Genomic DNA, 17305 nt, shown 5'->3' on the forward strand with positions numbered 1-17305 from the left:
ACATGCCGTTTTCATGGGAACATACCAAGGAAGAAAAAATGAAAAAAAAATTGTTTAAAAACTCAATATTTAGACTATGTCGCCCATGGGCCTGCCCATGGGCGAAGTCTGGCCCATGGGTAGGCCCATGGGCAGGCCCATGGGCGAGAATATGTTCCTTTACTTAAAACTCATGTTTTTGATTCGCAAATACATTTAATGTATTCATTCAAGTATCATGACACAATATTTAACTCATTTTAACTTAATTCAACGATTTTATAACGATATTGAAATATTTCGCCCATGGGCGAGAAAAAGGTTTGGCCCATGGGCGAGAATATGTTCCTTTACTTAAAACTCATGATTTTGTTTCGCAAATACATTAAATGTATTTATTGAAGTATCATGACACAAAATTTACCTCATTTTAACTTATTTCAACTATTTTAAAGCGATATTGAAATATTTCGCCCATGGGCGAGAAAAAGGTTTGGCCCATGGGTAGGCCCATGGGCAGGCCCATGGGCGAGAATATGTTCCTTTACTTAAAACTCATGTTTTTATTTCTTAAATACATTTAATGTATTCATTCAAGTATCATGACACAAAATTTAACTCATTGTAACTTAATTCAACGATTTTATAGCGATATTGAAATATTTCGCCCATGGGCGAGAATAAGGTTTGGCCCATGGGCGGGTATATGTTCCTTTACTTAAAACTCATGATTTTGTTTCGCAAATACATTAAATGTATTCATTGAAGTATCATGACACAAAATTTAACTCTTTTTAACTTAATTCAACGATTTTATAGCGATATTGAAATATTTCGCCCATGGGCGAGAAAAAAGGTTTGGCCCATGGGCGAGTATATGTTCCTTTACTCAAAACTCATGTTGTTTTTTCGCAAATACATTAAATGTATTTATTTAAGTATCATGACACAAAATTTAACTAATTTTTACTTAATTCAACTATTTTACGGCGTTATTAAAATATTTCGCCCATGTTTACGTCAGTCCCTTTCAAGCATCAACTAACTGTTTGCAAAGTATATTGTATCATGTGAAATATACTTTATATTATATCATTACATTACTATTTAAAAAGGGCATTTGGTTGGATGTTTCCTTTAGTTCTACAAATTTCACCTGTTTTACATATTGTAGCGATCTTTAATGAACCCGGCCTTACCTCTCAAAACGTTTTGACAGTTTATCATACGAATTCATGTGCATGTACTCCAATTCATTGGAGTTATTTTCCACAACATTAAATTTTAGTTAGTTTCTATTTCATTTCCCATTTAATGTCCCGTTGATACATCACACTGGGCAATTGCGTGACACCAGGTATGCAATATACAGGTACGCGTGCGCGTATTTTAATGAAAAAAACTATTCGTCTTTTATTGCATAACGTTTGGCTGAATATCTTACATTCTAACGAAATCTCGAAATAATTATTTAATTACATGCGGTTTCGAACTGACCAGTGGGAATTATGTTTCAATGCGATTGAGGAAAACGTGAGTGAATATTGTGACACTAAAGCAACTTTTAACTGCATTGTCACTTTTGGTATGAAAATGGTAACAGTTCAGAAAAAACAACAGCCTTCTTATGATAATTCTCATTAGTACGTTGTATCTAATTACAGTGTCGGCCTTATTTACAGGTGATTCTACAATACCTGCTCTCGGTCAATTACAATCTACCACACCACGCGTGAATAAACAGTTATGCAGGTGTTGCTGTGGGCAAATACCTAGCCTGAAAATGTTTATTTTTTTTAGGATACATGTTTTACAAATGTTCGTTGATTTGTGGATATATTAAGCACAAAGACAAAAAAATGTTTATGAAAGATGAATTAGTGCCTTGATATATTCATCGAGATGTGTATCATCGTTTAATGGGGTCATTCAATAAACGTATGTTTGGAGGAGATGTCAAAGGAGCCGCCCAATATACACAGTGTCGTCCGGTGAACTACCACCCCACCCTGTCCATTAGAGTTATGTAATCGGTACACAAATATATTTGATGCGGTGTCAGTGCGGAAGGAGTTTGAATTACGTCCTCCAGTTGTCACAGAAATCCTCAAAGTATAGAAACAATAAACAAGGTCAATCCGTACTAATTACCTAGTGACGCACGTAACAACGACTGTCAATAGGGAAAATGGTGAAAACAAATTGAAATAGATTTTAATAAAACATTACTGTACTACATAACTCGCAAAAGCGGTGCCTAAAATTGTTTGACCGTGTTATGTGTGTTGTAAACTGACGAATAGCAAGTAATTGTCATGCTGTACGCATGGTTCCATATACAAATTCAGTTATACAACCGGTATGAAACTGAGAACTGAGATACCAAGTACAACCTGCATTCACACACGGAAGCAATATACTTGTGTGTATGCCCTCTCCTCTAAAAAATGTATCACTAAAGTATTTGCATTGTAATAAATATAGTAATGATAAAACTTGGTAATTTGGTAGGTCTCCGACAGATATGATTTTCAGTCTTTTTACATCTTTGATTGATACGGATTACGTACCTGTAGTCTAGTCACTGTCTCTAATGTATCTGCTTGTTAGAAATTTCAAATGTCTTGTTATAGCACTGTTCCTAAAATACGGCAGTTTCTTTTATCGGGTATAAATAGTTGATTCGTCTTGTCACGCAGTCATTTTTTTACTTGATCGAATGATTTCCACAAAAAATTACGGCAGAGAGTGTTGTATTTTATTATATTTTTAGAAGATTTTAGAAGATGCTTACATCACTGTATCTCAGAACGTAAAACTGATAACATTCAAACATGTAATTAGTACACAGTTAATTGTTACATATAATTTCATGCATATTCCTTTTTGAACAAAAAGCCTACATGTATACTGATATCGGTGTCCACTGTTAAAAGGGTATTAGTGCAGTCAGCCATGGTAAATGGAGAGACAATAATAAGGTGATTAATTATAGTCTGTTGCAGAATATGCGGTATAAGTGTAGTCATTGATACATATACACATTACACATATACAGATGAAATACACGATATGATGCAGTGCAAGAACAAATTAAGATACGGTTTCTATTAAAAATAATTATACGATTTTGGATTTAATTTGCATGTTTAAATTTTCAGGCCAACACGGCTGAGATACAGCATCGGCATACTCAACTGGAGTTGTTTTCTGCCGGTCGTAAGTTCATTGTTTGACTGAGCACACTCGTGTCGGGGTTGCGATATTTTCTTCTCTTTGTTGGCAGCCTGCCACCGGTCTGAATTTTGAGAAAGGTCTCAGCATGGGACTGTAAATTACTTCTTAATGATGTCTACAAGCTTACAAACTTGTAGATGTTGGGTGTGGTTAGGACCAAACTTTTTTCAGCTCAGAGTGTTAGTGGTCCTGGAACCCATAGTGTCAAACAGGTTCTGCACAAAACGTCCATCAGATTCTACTGTTCAGCAACATTGTCACTGAATTTCAGAACTCTGGCATGATATAATAATCAAGGATTTCGAAGGTGAACGAGGGGAAAGGCAGACGCACGTGGATTTACCCTCAGGTTATTATTGTCTGGAGTTCACATTTTGGGGCATTTCATATACTAATTGAACAGAGTTTACCTGCACATGTCCACTTTAGTGATACAGACTGTAACCAAAAATGCAATGAGCCGTAGCTCTTAATCCCTTATAACAACGGTAACAACAACCAGGGTGAGGACACAGTAAGGTTAAACCGTGTCCAACAGACAATCTGAGGTGGCTATCTCCCATCAAGTCAGTTCTGTTTTTAAGCGCATAGTTATGTTTTTACATATTGAAATAAAAGGAATTTAAAAAATTATATTTAACAAACCTACACATTACCAAATACAAAACTGTATAACCCTCTCTAGACTTCGTTCCAATTAACCTGGCTCATTCAACTCGCTCGCGAAGGTCGTATGCGACTTTAAAGTGAATACGTCTACAGTGTACAAGTAACTTTTAACTGTATCATATATACTCATGATAAGCAATTATTTTCGTTCCTAATTCGAATGAGCACATTCTGAGGCTAAATCTGCAAAAGGACAGATAAAATATTTCTTTGTACAATGCAAACGATACAAACGTAGCGGCTGATAATAGAGACAATGATTTAATAATCTGCAATATATCAAGTGTTCTCGTTCAATCTATTGTACATATTGAAGTGATTGTAAAGTTTCAAGGAGTACTAAAATGTTGTGGTATTATGAATGTATTTAGAATATGAATGGCGAAAAACAGTCACCATATCGGATGTACATGTATAACTTGTCTTCCAACACCACGCTTGTGCCGAGGCCCATGGTCATAAAACTAATCGGTCCCATAAAAGGAGCAAATAGTTTCGCAGATACTTCTTGCTATGGTTCACTCACAATTGTCAGACGACCTAATCATCAGTCAGACCAGTCAAGTGTGACCAGCGTACCTGCCTGGTTTTGGCTCCTAATTACTGAACTGCCCAATACTTTCATACTGTTGGCAGAGTAAGCGGCCTCGTTGAGTGATACAGACTAACCAGATTATGATTGTGTTTGTAAGTTGCGTTTAATCTGTGTCGGGTTGCAGTTGTTTTATTAGTCAAGACTAGGGGTAGTTTTTTCAATGAAACCTTTTAGCCGTTGAGTTTGTTTTGCATTCATTTCATTAAATACATTGTTAGGTAGAATAATAACACGTTATATGGATAAAACATCTCCCTAATCTGAGTATAATCTCACATGTACTCTAAGTACCGTACTATATTACTTTGCGGAGACACTGAGTATAATTTTTTAGTTGGCATTGTATGCTGTCTGAATGACTTTACACAAATCCCTGCATTCAATAGACCCGTGAAGATCTTCAACAAACCATTCTTGGCGTAAAAGGGCGACAGCGCTTGTCGTAAGAAGCGACTACCAGGATCGGGTGGTCAGGCTCGCTGACTTGGTTGATGCATGTCATCGTATCCCAATTGCGTGGATCGATGCACATGATGTCAATCACTGGATTGTCTGGTCCAGACTCCATTATTTACAGACCGCCGTCATACAGCTGAAATATTGCTAAGTGTGGCGTTATACAACTAACAAACAAACAAAACACAAAAAGAGAAAGTGTATGAGTACTAAAACTTGCAATAGATATGCGTACCCTACGTACACACATGTGTCCCATTCGACAGTCTACAACACACGAATAACTGTCAAACAAGTTTGGGTACCCTTTCTGTTCAGGCAAGTTATTTAGTTCGATAATTTTGTATTAAAATCCTTTTCAATTTGTTTTCATCCTTTTCCCCTATTCCATGCATGTTTATGTTGCTACATCTTATTGCTCATGTTTCCAAGTATTGTAAAACACTTTAATGTTTCTCCTTCTTAATCTAACGTTATAACATTTCCGGTCATTGCCATCATCTAATACACAAGAGATGATACCAAGACATATTTTATTCGGTTTTATGGTCTATGCGGTCTTACAATTGATTTTATTAGTCTTTAAATCTTATGTCTAGTAAATATTTTCACAAACAGGGCTGTTAACTGATATAAGGAATGTAACATCCAGTTGAGGACTGAATACGACGTACGTTAGTCTGGTAACGACATTTCTACAATTAATATTTTGAATAAGCCGTTAATACGCCAGTTGTGACAGGGATGATGGTATGGTAGATGTAGCAGACATATTGACAGCCGTTGTTACGCGAGTCACTAGGTTATTAGTACGGCATTGGCCTTGTTGATTGGTACTATACTTTATGTGGCCACTGGCGGACGTAATTCAAACTCCTTCCACACTGACATCGCACCAAATATATTTGTGTACCGATTACATAACTCTTACTGACAGGGTAGGGTGGTAGTTCACGCGAAACGGACGACACTGTGTATATTGAGCGGCTCCTTTGATATCGCCTCACACCATACTTTTAATGAATGACCAATTAAACGATGATACACATCAGGATCGCGGAGAAAATACAAGCTTCGTTCGCGTTGAATATATATATCAAGGCACAAATTCATCTTTAATAAACTTTTTGTGTCTTGGTGCTTAATATATCCACATATCAACGAAAATATGTAATACATGTATCCACAAAAATATACATGTACAGGCTAGGTATTTGCCCACAGCAACACCTGCATAACTGTTTATTCACGCGTGGTGTGGCAGATTGTAATTGACCGACAACAAGTATTGTAGAATCACCTGTAAATAAGGCCGACACTGTAATTAGACACAACGTACTAATGAGAATATGAGAATTATCATAAGAAGGCTGTTACGTTTTTCTTAACTATTACCATTTTCATACCAAAAGTGACAATGCAGTTAAAAGTTGCTTTAGTGTCACAATATTCACTCACGTTTTCCTCAATCGCATTGAAACATAATTCCTACTGGTCAGTTCGACACTGCTTGTAATTAAATAATTATTTCGAGATTTCGTTAGAATGTAAGATATTCAGCCAAACGTTATGCAATAAAAGACGAATAGTTTCTTTCCATTAAAATACGCACACGCGTACCTGTCACGTAATTGCACAGTGGGATGTATCAACGGGTCATAAAATGGGAAATGAAATAGAAACTAACTAAAATTTAATGTTGTACACGCACATGAATTCGTATGATAAGCTGCCAAAACGTTTTGAGAGATAAGGCCGGGTTCATTAAAGATGTTTGGTGCGGTTAGGACAAAACTTTTTCAGCTCAGAGTGTTAGTGGTCCTGGAACCCATAGTGTCAAACAGGTTCTGCAAAATACGTCAATCAGATTCTACTGTTCAACAGCATTGTCACTGAATTTCAGAACTCTGGCATGATATAATAATCAAGGATTTCGAAGGCAAAACCTTTTCTCGCCCATGGGCGAAATATTTCAATAAATCTGTAAAGTAGCTGAATTGAGTAAAATTGTGTTACATTATGTGCCATGAAAATAGTAAGAACACCTGTATTTGCGAAACAAAAACATAAGTTTTAAGTAAAGGAAAATATTCTCGCCCATGGGCGAAATATTTCAATATCGCTATAAAATCGTTGAATTAAGTTAAAATGAGTTAAATTTTGTGTCATGATACTTAAATAAATACATTTAATGTATTCGCGAAACAAAAACATGAGTTTAAAGTAAAGGAACACATTCTCGCCCATGGGCCTGCCCATGGGCCTACCCATGGGCCAAACCTTTTTCTCGCCCATGGGCGAAATATTTCAATATCGCTATAAATCGTTGAATTAAGTTAAAATGAGTTAAATTTTGTGTCATGATACTTCAATAAATACATTTAATGTATTTGCGAAACAAAATCATGAGTTTTAAGTAAAGGAACATATTCACGCCCATGGGCGAAATATTTCAATATCGCTATAAAATCGTTGAATTAAGTTAAAATGAGTTAAATTTTGTGTCATGATACTTCAATAAATACATTTAATGTATTTGCGAAACAAAATCATGAGTTTTAAGTACAGGAACAAATTCTCGCCCATTGGCCAAACCTTTTTCTCGCCCATGGGCGAAATATTTCAATATCGCTATAAAATCGTTGAATTAAGTTAAAATGAGTTAAATATTGTGTCATGATACTTGAATGAATACATTAAATGTATTTGCGAATCAAAAACATGAGTTTTAAGTAAAGGAACATATTCTCGCCCATGGGCCTGCCCATGGGCCTACCCATGGGCCAGACTTCGCCCATGGGCAGGCCCATGGGCGACATAGTCTAAATATTGAGTTTTTAAACAATTTTTTTTTCATTTTTTCTTCCTTGGTATGTTCCCATGAAAACGGCATGTTTAATTTTGTAAATACCTTTAACCGAGACTGGGCAAAGAGCGTAGAGTTTCTGGACTTTTGGGTTTCCAGAATTAAAATGGGACGTGTTGTCTTATTGTCATGTTTTTAGTGCAACAATAGGCAGTTTAAGGCATCTTCGTCGTAGATATGTGAAAAGTAGTCAACTTGACATCCTCGAATGCTGACATCATTGTGACAAAAGACGCTTGTTGAAGTTCTCCTCAGTCAATAACCTATAATATCTTTACCCACTATTTCTTTCAAATTTATTCGTCTATTATCAGGAGCTACAGATTTGCGTTACCACGTTTTAATGTACATTGAATGTATAGAATAGAACACTAAGTAAAACCCATATAGTCACATGTAAAGTCTCGATTTCAGCCAGTATTGTACTGGCGAGTGTACTCCGCGACAGACGAATATATACGATATTCTTTCGACAACTTTTGTGAGTTCAGATCCCGCTGGTGACTCACATTTTAACACAACTTTATTACAAAGTTAATTGGACTAATTGCCTTGCAATCTGTTACCAGTTAGTAAGATGTATCCCGGGTGAAAACCAATTGATCCATTGTATAAATGTACATGTAATATTTTCTCATTCAAGGCATTTTCAAAAGCAAATAATATTTTAATGCATGCATTCCTATTTATGTGATATTTACATTCATCACTGTTATTGATTTAGCAACGCCCATTGTCGGCGCTGTAGTAGGAGGAATAGTAGCAGCCGTCGTCGTCATCGGGGTTGTTGTAGGAGTCGTTCTTCTCCGTAATCGCCGCAAAAGGTATACATTTATTTCGTCTGAGTTTAAATCGTTAAAAAGAACTGCTTTGTAACAGATATTTCGAGAATCTACATCCTATCACAGACATTTAAGTACTGATTAATCGAATTGATGTCCGTTATCGCACAGATTTATATTAGTACAATGTCTTGTTTAACACTTATATGTTCATTTCTAATTTACTTACTTACCAGTTTAAAAACTGCCCTTTTGGTTATCCCTGTCGTATTCCGTTCGAGATTGTATATGCTGAGTATATGTTAGTCGCTGTGAGCGAGTGAAGGAGGGCAATGGCGTTTACACCACTTTCAACAGAACGTCAGTTGTTTCTGCTTAATTTTGTAGAAAAATCCTAAGTTATGAAAGCCTTAAACCTTTTCTTCTAGTGTGAAACCCACGATGTATTTGTGCGGGATCATAATCCCCCATAGTTTGTTTTGAAGTCTTGAATTCGAAACCACGATCATACGATCCTGGCAAGCGAAAGGAATACAACAGGACGCATCGACGACACTGCTAACTCTGCCCAACTGGTCTCAGGAATGATGGGTGGAGCATGATGAATGTACGTCACAATCGCGACGAGTGGGAAAAGAATCATAATGATTGATGTATTAATGTAGACAAAGTCACTTGCTGTTATAGGAAGAGTCATGACGGTAACGAAGACAACGAGTCTGAGGATGATTATGAGGCCGAGGATAATGTCGATAATAAGACGATGTGAGTTGTTGCAGTTTGATTCAGACAACTTTTCCTTTTTAACTTTAAACTATATTTGAAACAATACATAATAGATTTGAAAGTAAAGGACGAAATAATTTAAATGATGTTTACGAGATGTTTACACACACACACACACACACACACACACACACACACACACACACACACACACACACACACACACGCACGCACGCGCGCACACACACACACACACACACACACATATATATATATATATATATATATATATATATATATGCATAAATTTCATGTAGGAAAAAAGGGCCAACAAATCTATATATATGTACATATTCCCAATATACACACCCGCCCGCTGGTGTGTCAGCTGTGTAACAGATACACAAACGGCATCAGGGCGATTTGCTGGCTCAGGGGGCAGATGGCATCAATCGTCAGCACTTCCGGTAACACATGCACTGTCACGCCAGATGAGAAGACCAAGCGCTTGCGAGAATTTCGGCCTAGCCTTACCGCGGTTGAGGTGTAGAATTGCCGCACTTCCCTGCCCTGAACCTACATCGGCCCTGGCGAAAAGCCACTGTCAGTTTGCATGAATTGAACCGGCGCCAAACGCTTGGCTCGGCATTTCAGAGGGAATGCTCAGTGTACCTGTGTAAGACACAGCAGTAGCATCTGAGAGCAGGACAAACTATACTGGCCTCGTGGATGTATTAATGTACAACCGGAGAATATTCATATTGAAGTAAGATTCTGACATACCTTCCCCGCTGCATGCTCCAAAACATATATACTGCGACTTAAAATTACCAGTCTGTGACCCTGCCCTACATATGGCCAATGATTTCCTTAGCCATCCATTCGATGTAAAGCGTTATCTAAAATATATGAGTTGAATAACAATATTCAGATGATATACTGTACAGACAATGGATTAAACACTGCAAATTGTAAGTTATATTTTCCTTGCACATGTATCGCACTGTAAATAAGCAATAAGACGCATTGCTGATGAATCATCCTACCACATCTTTATACAGACGGCAGTTACTGTTTTGTCTGTAGCTATGTTTACTGAGGAAATACCTAATCTCTATTTGATCATGAAGAGAATTTGGAAACAATTATTTTAGATGGTTTATATACATTATTGTTTCCCAGGCCTAAAAAGATCGCGGATTTCGACAAGATCGTAAAGGATTTATACAAGGATTCAAAGCTACTCTTTACCAGAGAATGGCAGGTAAAGTAACCTTTCAAACATCTGTCATGGGTTAAACGGAAGTGTTTGTTTTAGAGGGGCCCGGTGTAGCGACAAGCAAAGCATGCTTATGCCATAGCCTGATGGTCGGAAGTGTACACTGCGTCGTTACTAAACTGTATAAATATGTACATATTGTTAATTGCTGATAATGATCACTTGTTATCCCAGGCTTTCAAATGAACAAGGTTGGTGTTAACACAACAGTTATCTCCCTTTAAATAACTTTAGGTAAACCGGGTCGTGATTTCTTATTCAATTATGAGAAACTTTCACGGTAAAAATAACTACTCACTTCCACATGTGTGTATCCGTGTCATTGTTCTTGTATCAAGAATAGATGGAACCGTTAATGAAGCAAATACCTCAGGACACAGCACTCCCACACTGTGCGTGGTTTATTTGTTTTGTATCCCACGTTGTTTCAGCAACTCGCCGCTGCGACTGTGAAGCAACCGTCCGAGAATGCGGTGCTGGTCGGCAACAGATCCAAGAACCGATACGTCAACATTCTGGCGTGTAAGTAGTTATTATATACCCAACATAACTGTCAGAAGAAAGGCTTCTTTATGTATCATGCGTAAATTATTCTTTATCTCGTCAGGTGTGTCACAAGAATAACATCATTTCTGCACTAGGTAAATTGCCTGCGATATATACACACCACCTTGTGCTGACCTGCAATTATCCTTGTAGCTACCGGTTACTAGTACCTATTAATTTACGTGTTCATCAGTTTGGCTTTGATTGTGTCCCGTTAAAAATAATCAGTGTATAATGTACGGTTAGAATAAGTTCAACAGGATTCACTGTGAGGGGTTACACATCTTATTCATACCTGGAACCTATGATGTGGGTTCAAATATAAGATGGCGCGGTGGGATAGCCTAGTGTTTAAATCTCTCCTCGTCATGTCGATGGCCCGGGTTCGTTCCTTAAATGGGCACTAAGTGTAAAGCCCATTTCTGGTGTTCAACGGGGCGGTCGGGTAGCCTAGTGGTTAAAGCCTTAGCTCGTCACGCGGAAGACCCGGGTTCGATTCCCGACATGGGTACAATGTGTGAAGCCCATTTCTGGTGTCCCCCGCCGTGATATTGCTGGAATATTGCTAAAAGCGGCGTAAAACCTCACTCACTCACTCTGGTGTTCAACGCTGGAATATGGCTAAAAGCGGCGTAAAAGCATACTAACTACATGTAACTCGAATATCAGATGCACCGCGTCTGATCACTTCCACCATGATAGCAGTGCTCTTGGATTTCACCAAAGTAGAAAAAACCCATCTAAGATGTATATGTGAAAAAGACTCACAAACGTAATATATGCCATTGCAGCGATGTATGGTGTTATTCACATAAAAGTAAATTGACTTCAATCGATTTCACTAATATTAGGGGAATCGGGTGGCCCATTCATCTGACAAAGTAGACACAATTTATGGATAACAAATTCGTTAATACTGTAAAGACAACGTTTCGGTTTTGATCCTTATACCGTTATAAGGATAAGGATATATACCAAAACGTCGCCTTTTACAGTATTAAAGAATTTGTTATCCATAAATTTTGTCTCCTTTGTCATCCGTTAACTTAAGTAATGCCTAAAAAACAATCCATTCGCAGGCATTCACTGTGCACAAATCTATGATCGTGGGTTCGAATTCTGGTTCGCCCTGAATGTTTCGTTAGGTTTGTCAGCATATCATTCCAGTGCTTGTGTGTTTCACCAAAGTGGTAAATGTAGAAGACCTGTATCCTCGGGCTTTGTTCTCACACTAATCTGGCACGATGTGATACTACTGACGATAATCTGTAGCGCGGCGTTAACCCAGCAATCGGTTCGCTCAGATAGGCATTGGTCAAATATGTAGCAGCTGCAAGAGGTAACATGCTTTAGAATTAATGTAAGCCAACTCACGAATGCTCAGCATATTGTCACAGTTCAGGATAGTGTTGGAAGCTGGGAGGAATTCCGTGTATCCAGATATGTATTCAAACCGCAGTTGGCAGGCAGATAGAAAAGGCACCGAATCGCCATTATGCCGCTCTTATAGGTACAGCCTTCCAGAAACCGTTCCACCCCAGATCGTCTCGAAGCTGGTCATGTTCCTGTAGGTTACACACAACCAAATGTTTTCCCAAAGGCTACTACAGTAACGTTATATGTTTTTCTAAAAATAATGCATTCAGCAGCTGTTGCCTGAATATGTGTTCACAGTCTGGCCTCACAGCAGCAATAAAATAAAATAAAATGACCAACGTAGCCAGTTCCTTACCCGAGTACATGAAGCTTAACACGCCAGCCACAGTTCCGCATCAAATATCACTTGCTCTAAAATAAGACATTCAGCACAAGTCATCATGTGTAAAAAACATGGTCAGTTTAAAATTACTGGATGGATGTACTTATAAAAAACCCAATAAATATCTGACACAAAATCATCCAATCACAGCTGCCAGCTGATTCAATCTGCACTGAAGGCTAGAAATCTGCTGGTTGCTTGTTCTGATTTGGTGTAGTAGAACCTCTACACAACAAGGGCAGATAACTCTCATAACTCTTATTATAGCATAAAACTATTCTGGAAGATCAACTCGATGCTGTTGACTGCGGTTCAAATACGTCTATGACAGTTTGCTTCAACTGACAATTACTACATAATATGTATTTCGACTGTTACACTCGTCTCAGCAGTAGAAGTGTCTACAAATACTCTCTGATACTATGTTGTAGATGACCACTCCCGGGTCAAGCTGCTGCCCCTTGATGAGGATGAATGCTCTGACTACATCAACGCCAACTACATCCCTGTACGTATATTGACTTATCTTTACTCTTTCTTAGATTACAATAGCGAGTGCCACGTGAGGTACTAGGGGTTAGAATTGGTCCCCAACAACCCGTGCTTGTCGTAAGAGTCGACTTGATGGAAGGCATGATCGGGCTCGGTGACTTGGTTGATCGCGAGTATCACGGCTGTGTGCGACGTCACTCAATACTGGATACTGGATTGTCAATAGTCGCTTATTTACAGGCTCCAGCGGTGATAAAAAACAACAACAGAAAAAAACATAGTGACGTGTCACAGATCTACATTTGATAGACAATATATGATTGATTGATGTTTAACGCCGCACTCAGCAATATTCCAGCTATATGACGGCGGTCTGTAAATAATCGAACCTGGACCAGACAATCCAGTGATTGACATAATGAGCATCGATCCACGCATTTGGGACACCATGACATGCATCAATCAAGTCAGCGAGCCTGACAACCCGATCCCCTCTTACGACAAGCAGACGATATATGAAGTGTGTGAATCTGATATATTCCGTCAATGCAAGAAACCAATATTTCTTTGTATAGTGAGTCTGATTAAAGTGGAGCAAAGTTTTACGGGTTATTGATAGAAAATTGGCAAAGAGTTATACCTCTACTGGAACATTGATGGTATTCTGTAGTTGTTATCGGGTATCGCTCCGGGGTGAAACACAGGTAGACAATCCCAGAGGGGGAGAGAAGATTCGCCCACGTTGTATATTAGTATTTACCTTGATGTATGTTCACCAGGGCTACACATCCCCCCGTGAGTACATCGCCTCCCAGGGCCCCCTGTCACAAACCACCGTGGACTTTTGGAGGATGATCTGGGAGCAGAAAGTCCCTCTTATTGTCATGCTGACAGGATTAATGGAGGGCGGTGTGGTATGTACATCTTGACTTTGTCATCAAACAGTTAACCCTTACATAATAAGAACGAGCTACGAGGCACCTATATTTTCACCTAAGGGTAATGTTATGTCATAACGATGATAACAAAAATCACTTACTGTTATTACCATTGGTAATGTGACCGACAGTTTAATTAATTTATGTTCAGTGACTGCATATTGTAACTAGTATCTCAAAAACAACAAATTAAAATTGTTCACAACTGACGGTCATGATGACACTCCGTATGTTACTTTTGTGTAGAGAAAGTTGGACATGTACTGGCCCGATGAAATGAACGCTCCTAAACAGTATGGCGACCTGGTTGTTGAACTGATAAACAAGTCACCTCTCAGCAAGTTCACCATCATGATCTTCAACATGACGTTGGTAAGTTGAAATGGCTCACCCGCATCAGCCCCCCCACCCCCCACCCCCCACCGCCAACACACACGCTGTATTTTCCAACATTGGAACAGGCACAGGGGTATTGGCCGTGAAGAATAACAGGAAAAGATTGTATTAAATGAAATAAGTATCCACGAGGAGTAAGTACGGTAATATAAGTGATCATTTACAGCTGACCTTTCTCGGTATCCTAAACTCCATACAACGCTTACTCCTCATGTGTTATACAGCACAGTAATGTTAAAGAGATTAAGTTAAGAAATGCAGTATGTAATTGGTGTTGGATCCATGACCAAAATACTTGTACTTTCATAGAGAGAGGTATTCTTTTCAACACAAATTAATACTCATGATCTTGAAATGTATGTCAATATAGAAACGATGGAAGACCATGAAATGTTAGCATTCTTTCCTGTGGCAGATTACAATGTTATTGATGAAATATCGTGGTATTTCACTATGAGTCTAAGTCTTTATATAACATAAAGAATATTCTGAACAACTGTGTTAATAACAATACCAATATTTCTCACGGTGTGTAAGCGGTATTTATGCGGGATACTTCTCCTTTGTGATATGTATGTTAAATAAATTTGTTTGTAAATAATTACATAACTTTGAAATTTGAGAATCTTCCGATTTATAAAGATATTCATTCATTCATTTAAAAGTTACGAGATTTGCAAAGCGACAACTTGTCTTTAACAGATGTTATCCAAATCTGTTCATGTTTTTAAACAAGGTGCTCACGTGATATGATGCACTCCGCTAAGTATGACCTGTTTTATTACAACATAGATTTTGATTATTGACCAGAGCTAGTTTTGTTTGAAGCAAATGCAAGTGATATGACAGTTGGAATCTGATTGGTCAATAGGAGCGACATAACTCGTAATAGCCTCTGGTGGCGCTTTGGTCGAGCCCAGAAATTCCAGCCTAGTTCGGCAAGGGTGGAAACTGGATTATTACATTTAACTCCCTTGCCTCGGAAAGATGTCACCTCGAACCTAGGATAGTGTTATTTTCATCGCGTGTTACCCCTGTAGCCTTGAACCTCGAATAACTTAAATACCACACTCAGTACCCCTATAACCTCAAGCCTGAGACAGCATTGTTATCATATTTTGTCACATCTCACCTAGGACCCTGGAAAGTGTTATATACATCACTGGTTAGCCCGGTAGAATAGAACCGTCAAAAGTGCTAAATGCTCGTTACCTCTGTAACCCCGAACATTAAATGTTACACTTAACATAATTTTATCACTCCTCAAGCCTCAAACCTTCGCTATTGTTGTGAACACATCTTGTCCCCCGCAGCTTCGAACCCGGGATGCACAAACCTATTTTGGTGACATCTGTAATATCGTCCCCGAAAGTGCTCAAAGTGTGTACCTCGCTTGTTGTTCCGGATATTTCGGTCCAGGGAATGTACAAAATTAAACCTCCGTCGATCGTTGTCCTTAAACTCGCAATTCTATTAATATTGACCGTGGATAATAACTTTCAAATTAAGTCGACTACAACTGCTTCTGGAATATACCGTTCATGAATTCTTCTTATTTATTAAAAATGCATACAATATTAACTTTAAAATTAACAGGAATGCGAGGTTTTGACAATTTACTGAGCCTGCTTAGATTCTGCTCTAATTGATCTTTAAATCTTTCAATGGTCCAGCGGTTGCAGTATGTTGTCAAATATTTCAGGGTAACGACACGCGTACAGTGAAGCACTTCTTCTTGCCGGGATGGCACGACTACAACGCCAATCTCGATGAAGGGGACGTCATCGACTTCGCACGATATGTCCGTGCAGAGCTGAAACCAACAGACGAGGGGCCAATGTTGGTCCACTGCAGGTCAGAACACACATATGTGAATGGATGAAAGCCAGATTGTTCCCTCCTACATGTACGTGCAATATCGTACAACAATGCACGATCTAAGTACAGGCATGCTTTGTGAAATGCATAACTGAAATGTTCGTTTCGATGTGATTGGTGAGGTTGGGGTAGTGGTAGTTACATGTTATTGAGAGTATTCCGTTGAATCAAACATGACCGAGGAAGCATAGTTTGTATACCTATCCATTGCTGTCCATATGTGTCATTTCAAGTATTCAATTCCTTCACAATGATCTTCCCTGTTATGTGAGACAGACTAGGTTCTGAAACCGCTAGTCTGATATAGGGGACAAATCCGAGCTTGTTTGTCATAAAGAAGCGTTTTGTGGTGATGTCATATTAGACCGTTACAACAAACACATAAATATTTCACGGCGATGTTACTTCTCACTTGCAATTAAGCTAACCACGATGAATAGAGCTTTAATGTGTCCACAAGACAGACACATTATTTAACTGTGATCCTTTCGATTCTGTTTCTTACAACTTCCTTTTGAAATTGAGTGAGTGAGTGAGTTGGGTTTAACGCCGCTTTTAACGGTATTCTACTTATTTTACGGCGTGTCAGCATAATGTGGGAGGAAAGCCCGTTTACTACTTCGGTGAATCCCACGAGCACGGGTATGGTGCTGACCCTTTTGGAATTGACAAATATTAACGGATATGAGTTATACCTTTTAGTGTAT

At 38.4% G+C, this 17305-nt stretch overlaps 1 protein-coding gene across 7 annotated transcripts in view; it reads left to right on the plus strand.

Moving 5' to 3' along the window:
• LOC124111740 (phosphatidylinositol phosphatase PTPRQ-like) overlaps positions 1–17305 on the plus strand; it is a 247471-nt gene that overhangs the window by 225328 nt on the left and 4838 nt on the right. For all 7 annotated transcript variants that reach the window (XM_048384535.1, XM_048384534.1, XM_048384538.1 and 4 more), the window contains 8 exons: positions 8527–8626; positions 9272–9349; positions 10493–10574; positions 11021–11111; positions 13326–13402; positions 14166–14300; positions 14571–14696; positions 16423–16574. In XM_048384535.1, the coding sequence (XP_048240492.1) occupies positions 8527–8626; positions 9272–9349; positions 10493–10574; positions 11021–11111; positions 13326–13402; positions 14166–14300; positions 14571–14696; positions 16423–16574 (841 nt within the window). The remainder of the gene's footprint in view (positions 1–8526; positions 8627–9271; positions 9350–10492; positions 10575–11020; positions 11112–13325; positions 13403–14165; positions 14301–14570; positions 14697–16422; positions 16575–17305) is intronic.

The sequence above is a fragment of the Haliotis rufescens genome, unplaced genomic scaffold (genome assembly GCF_023055435.1).
Source record: "Haliotis rufescens isolate VD_foot unplaced genomic scaffold, xgHalRufe1.0.p SCAF_5, whole genome shotgun sequence".
NCBI lineage: Eukaryota > Metazoa > Mollusca > Gastropoda > Lepetellida > Haliotidae > Haliotis > Haliotis rufescens.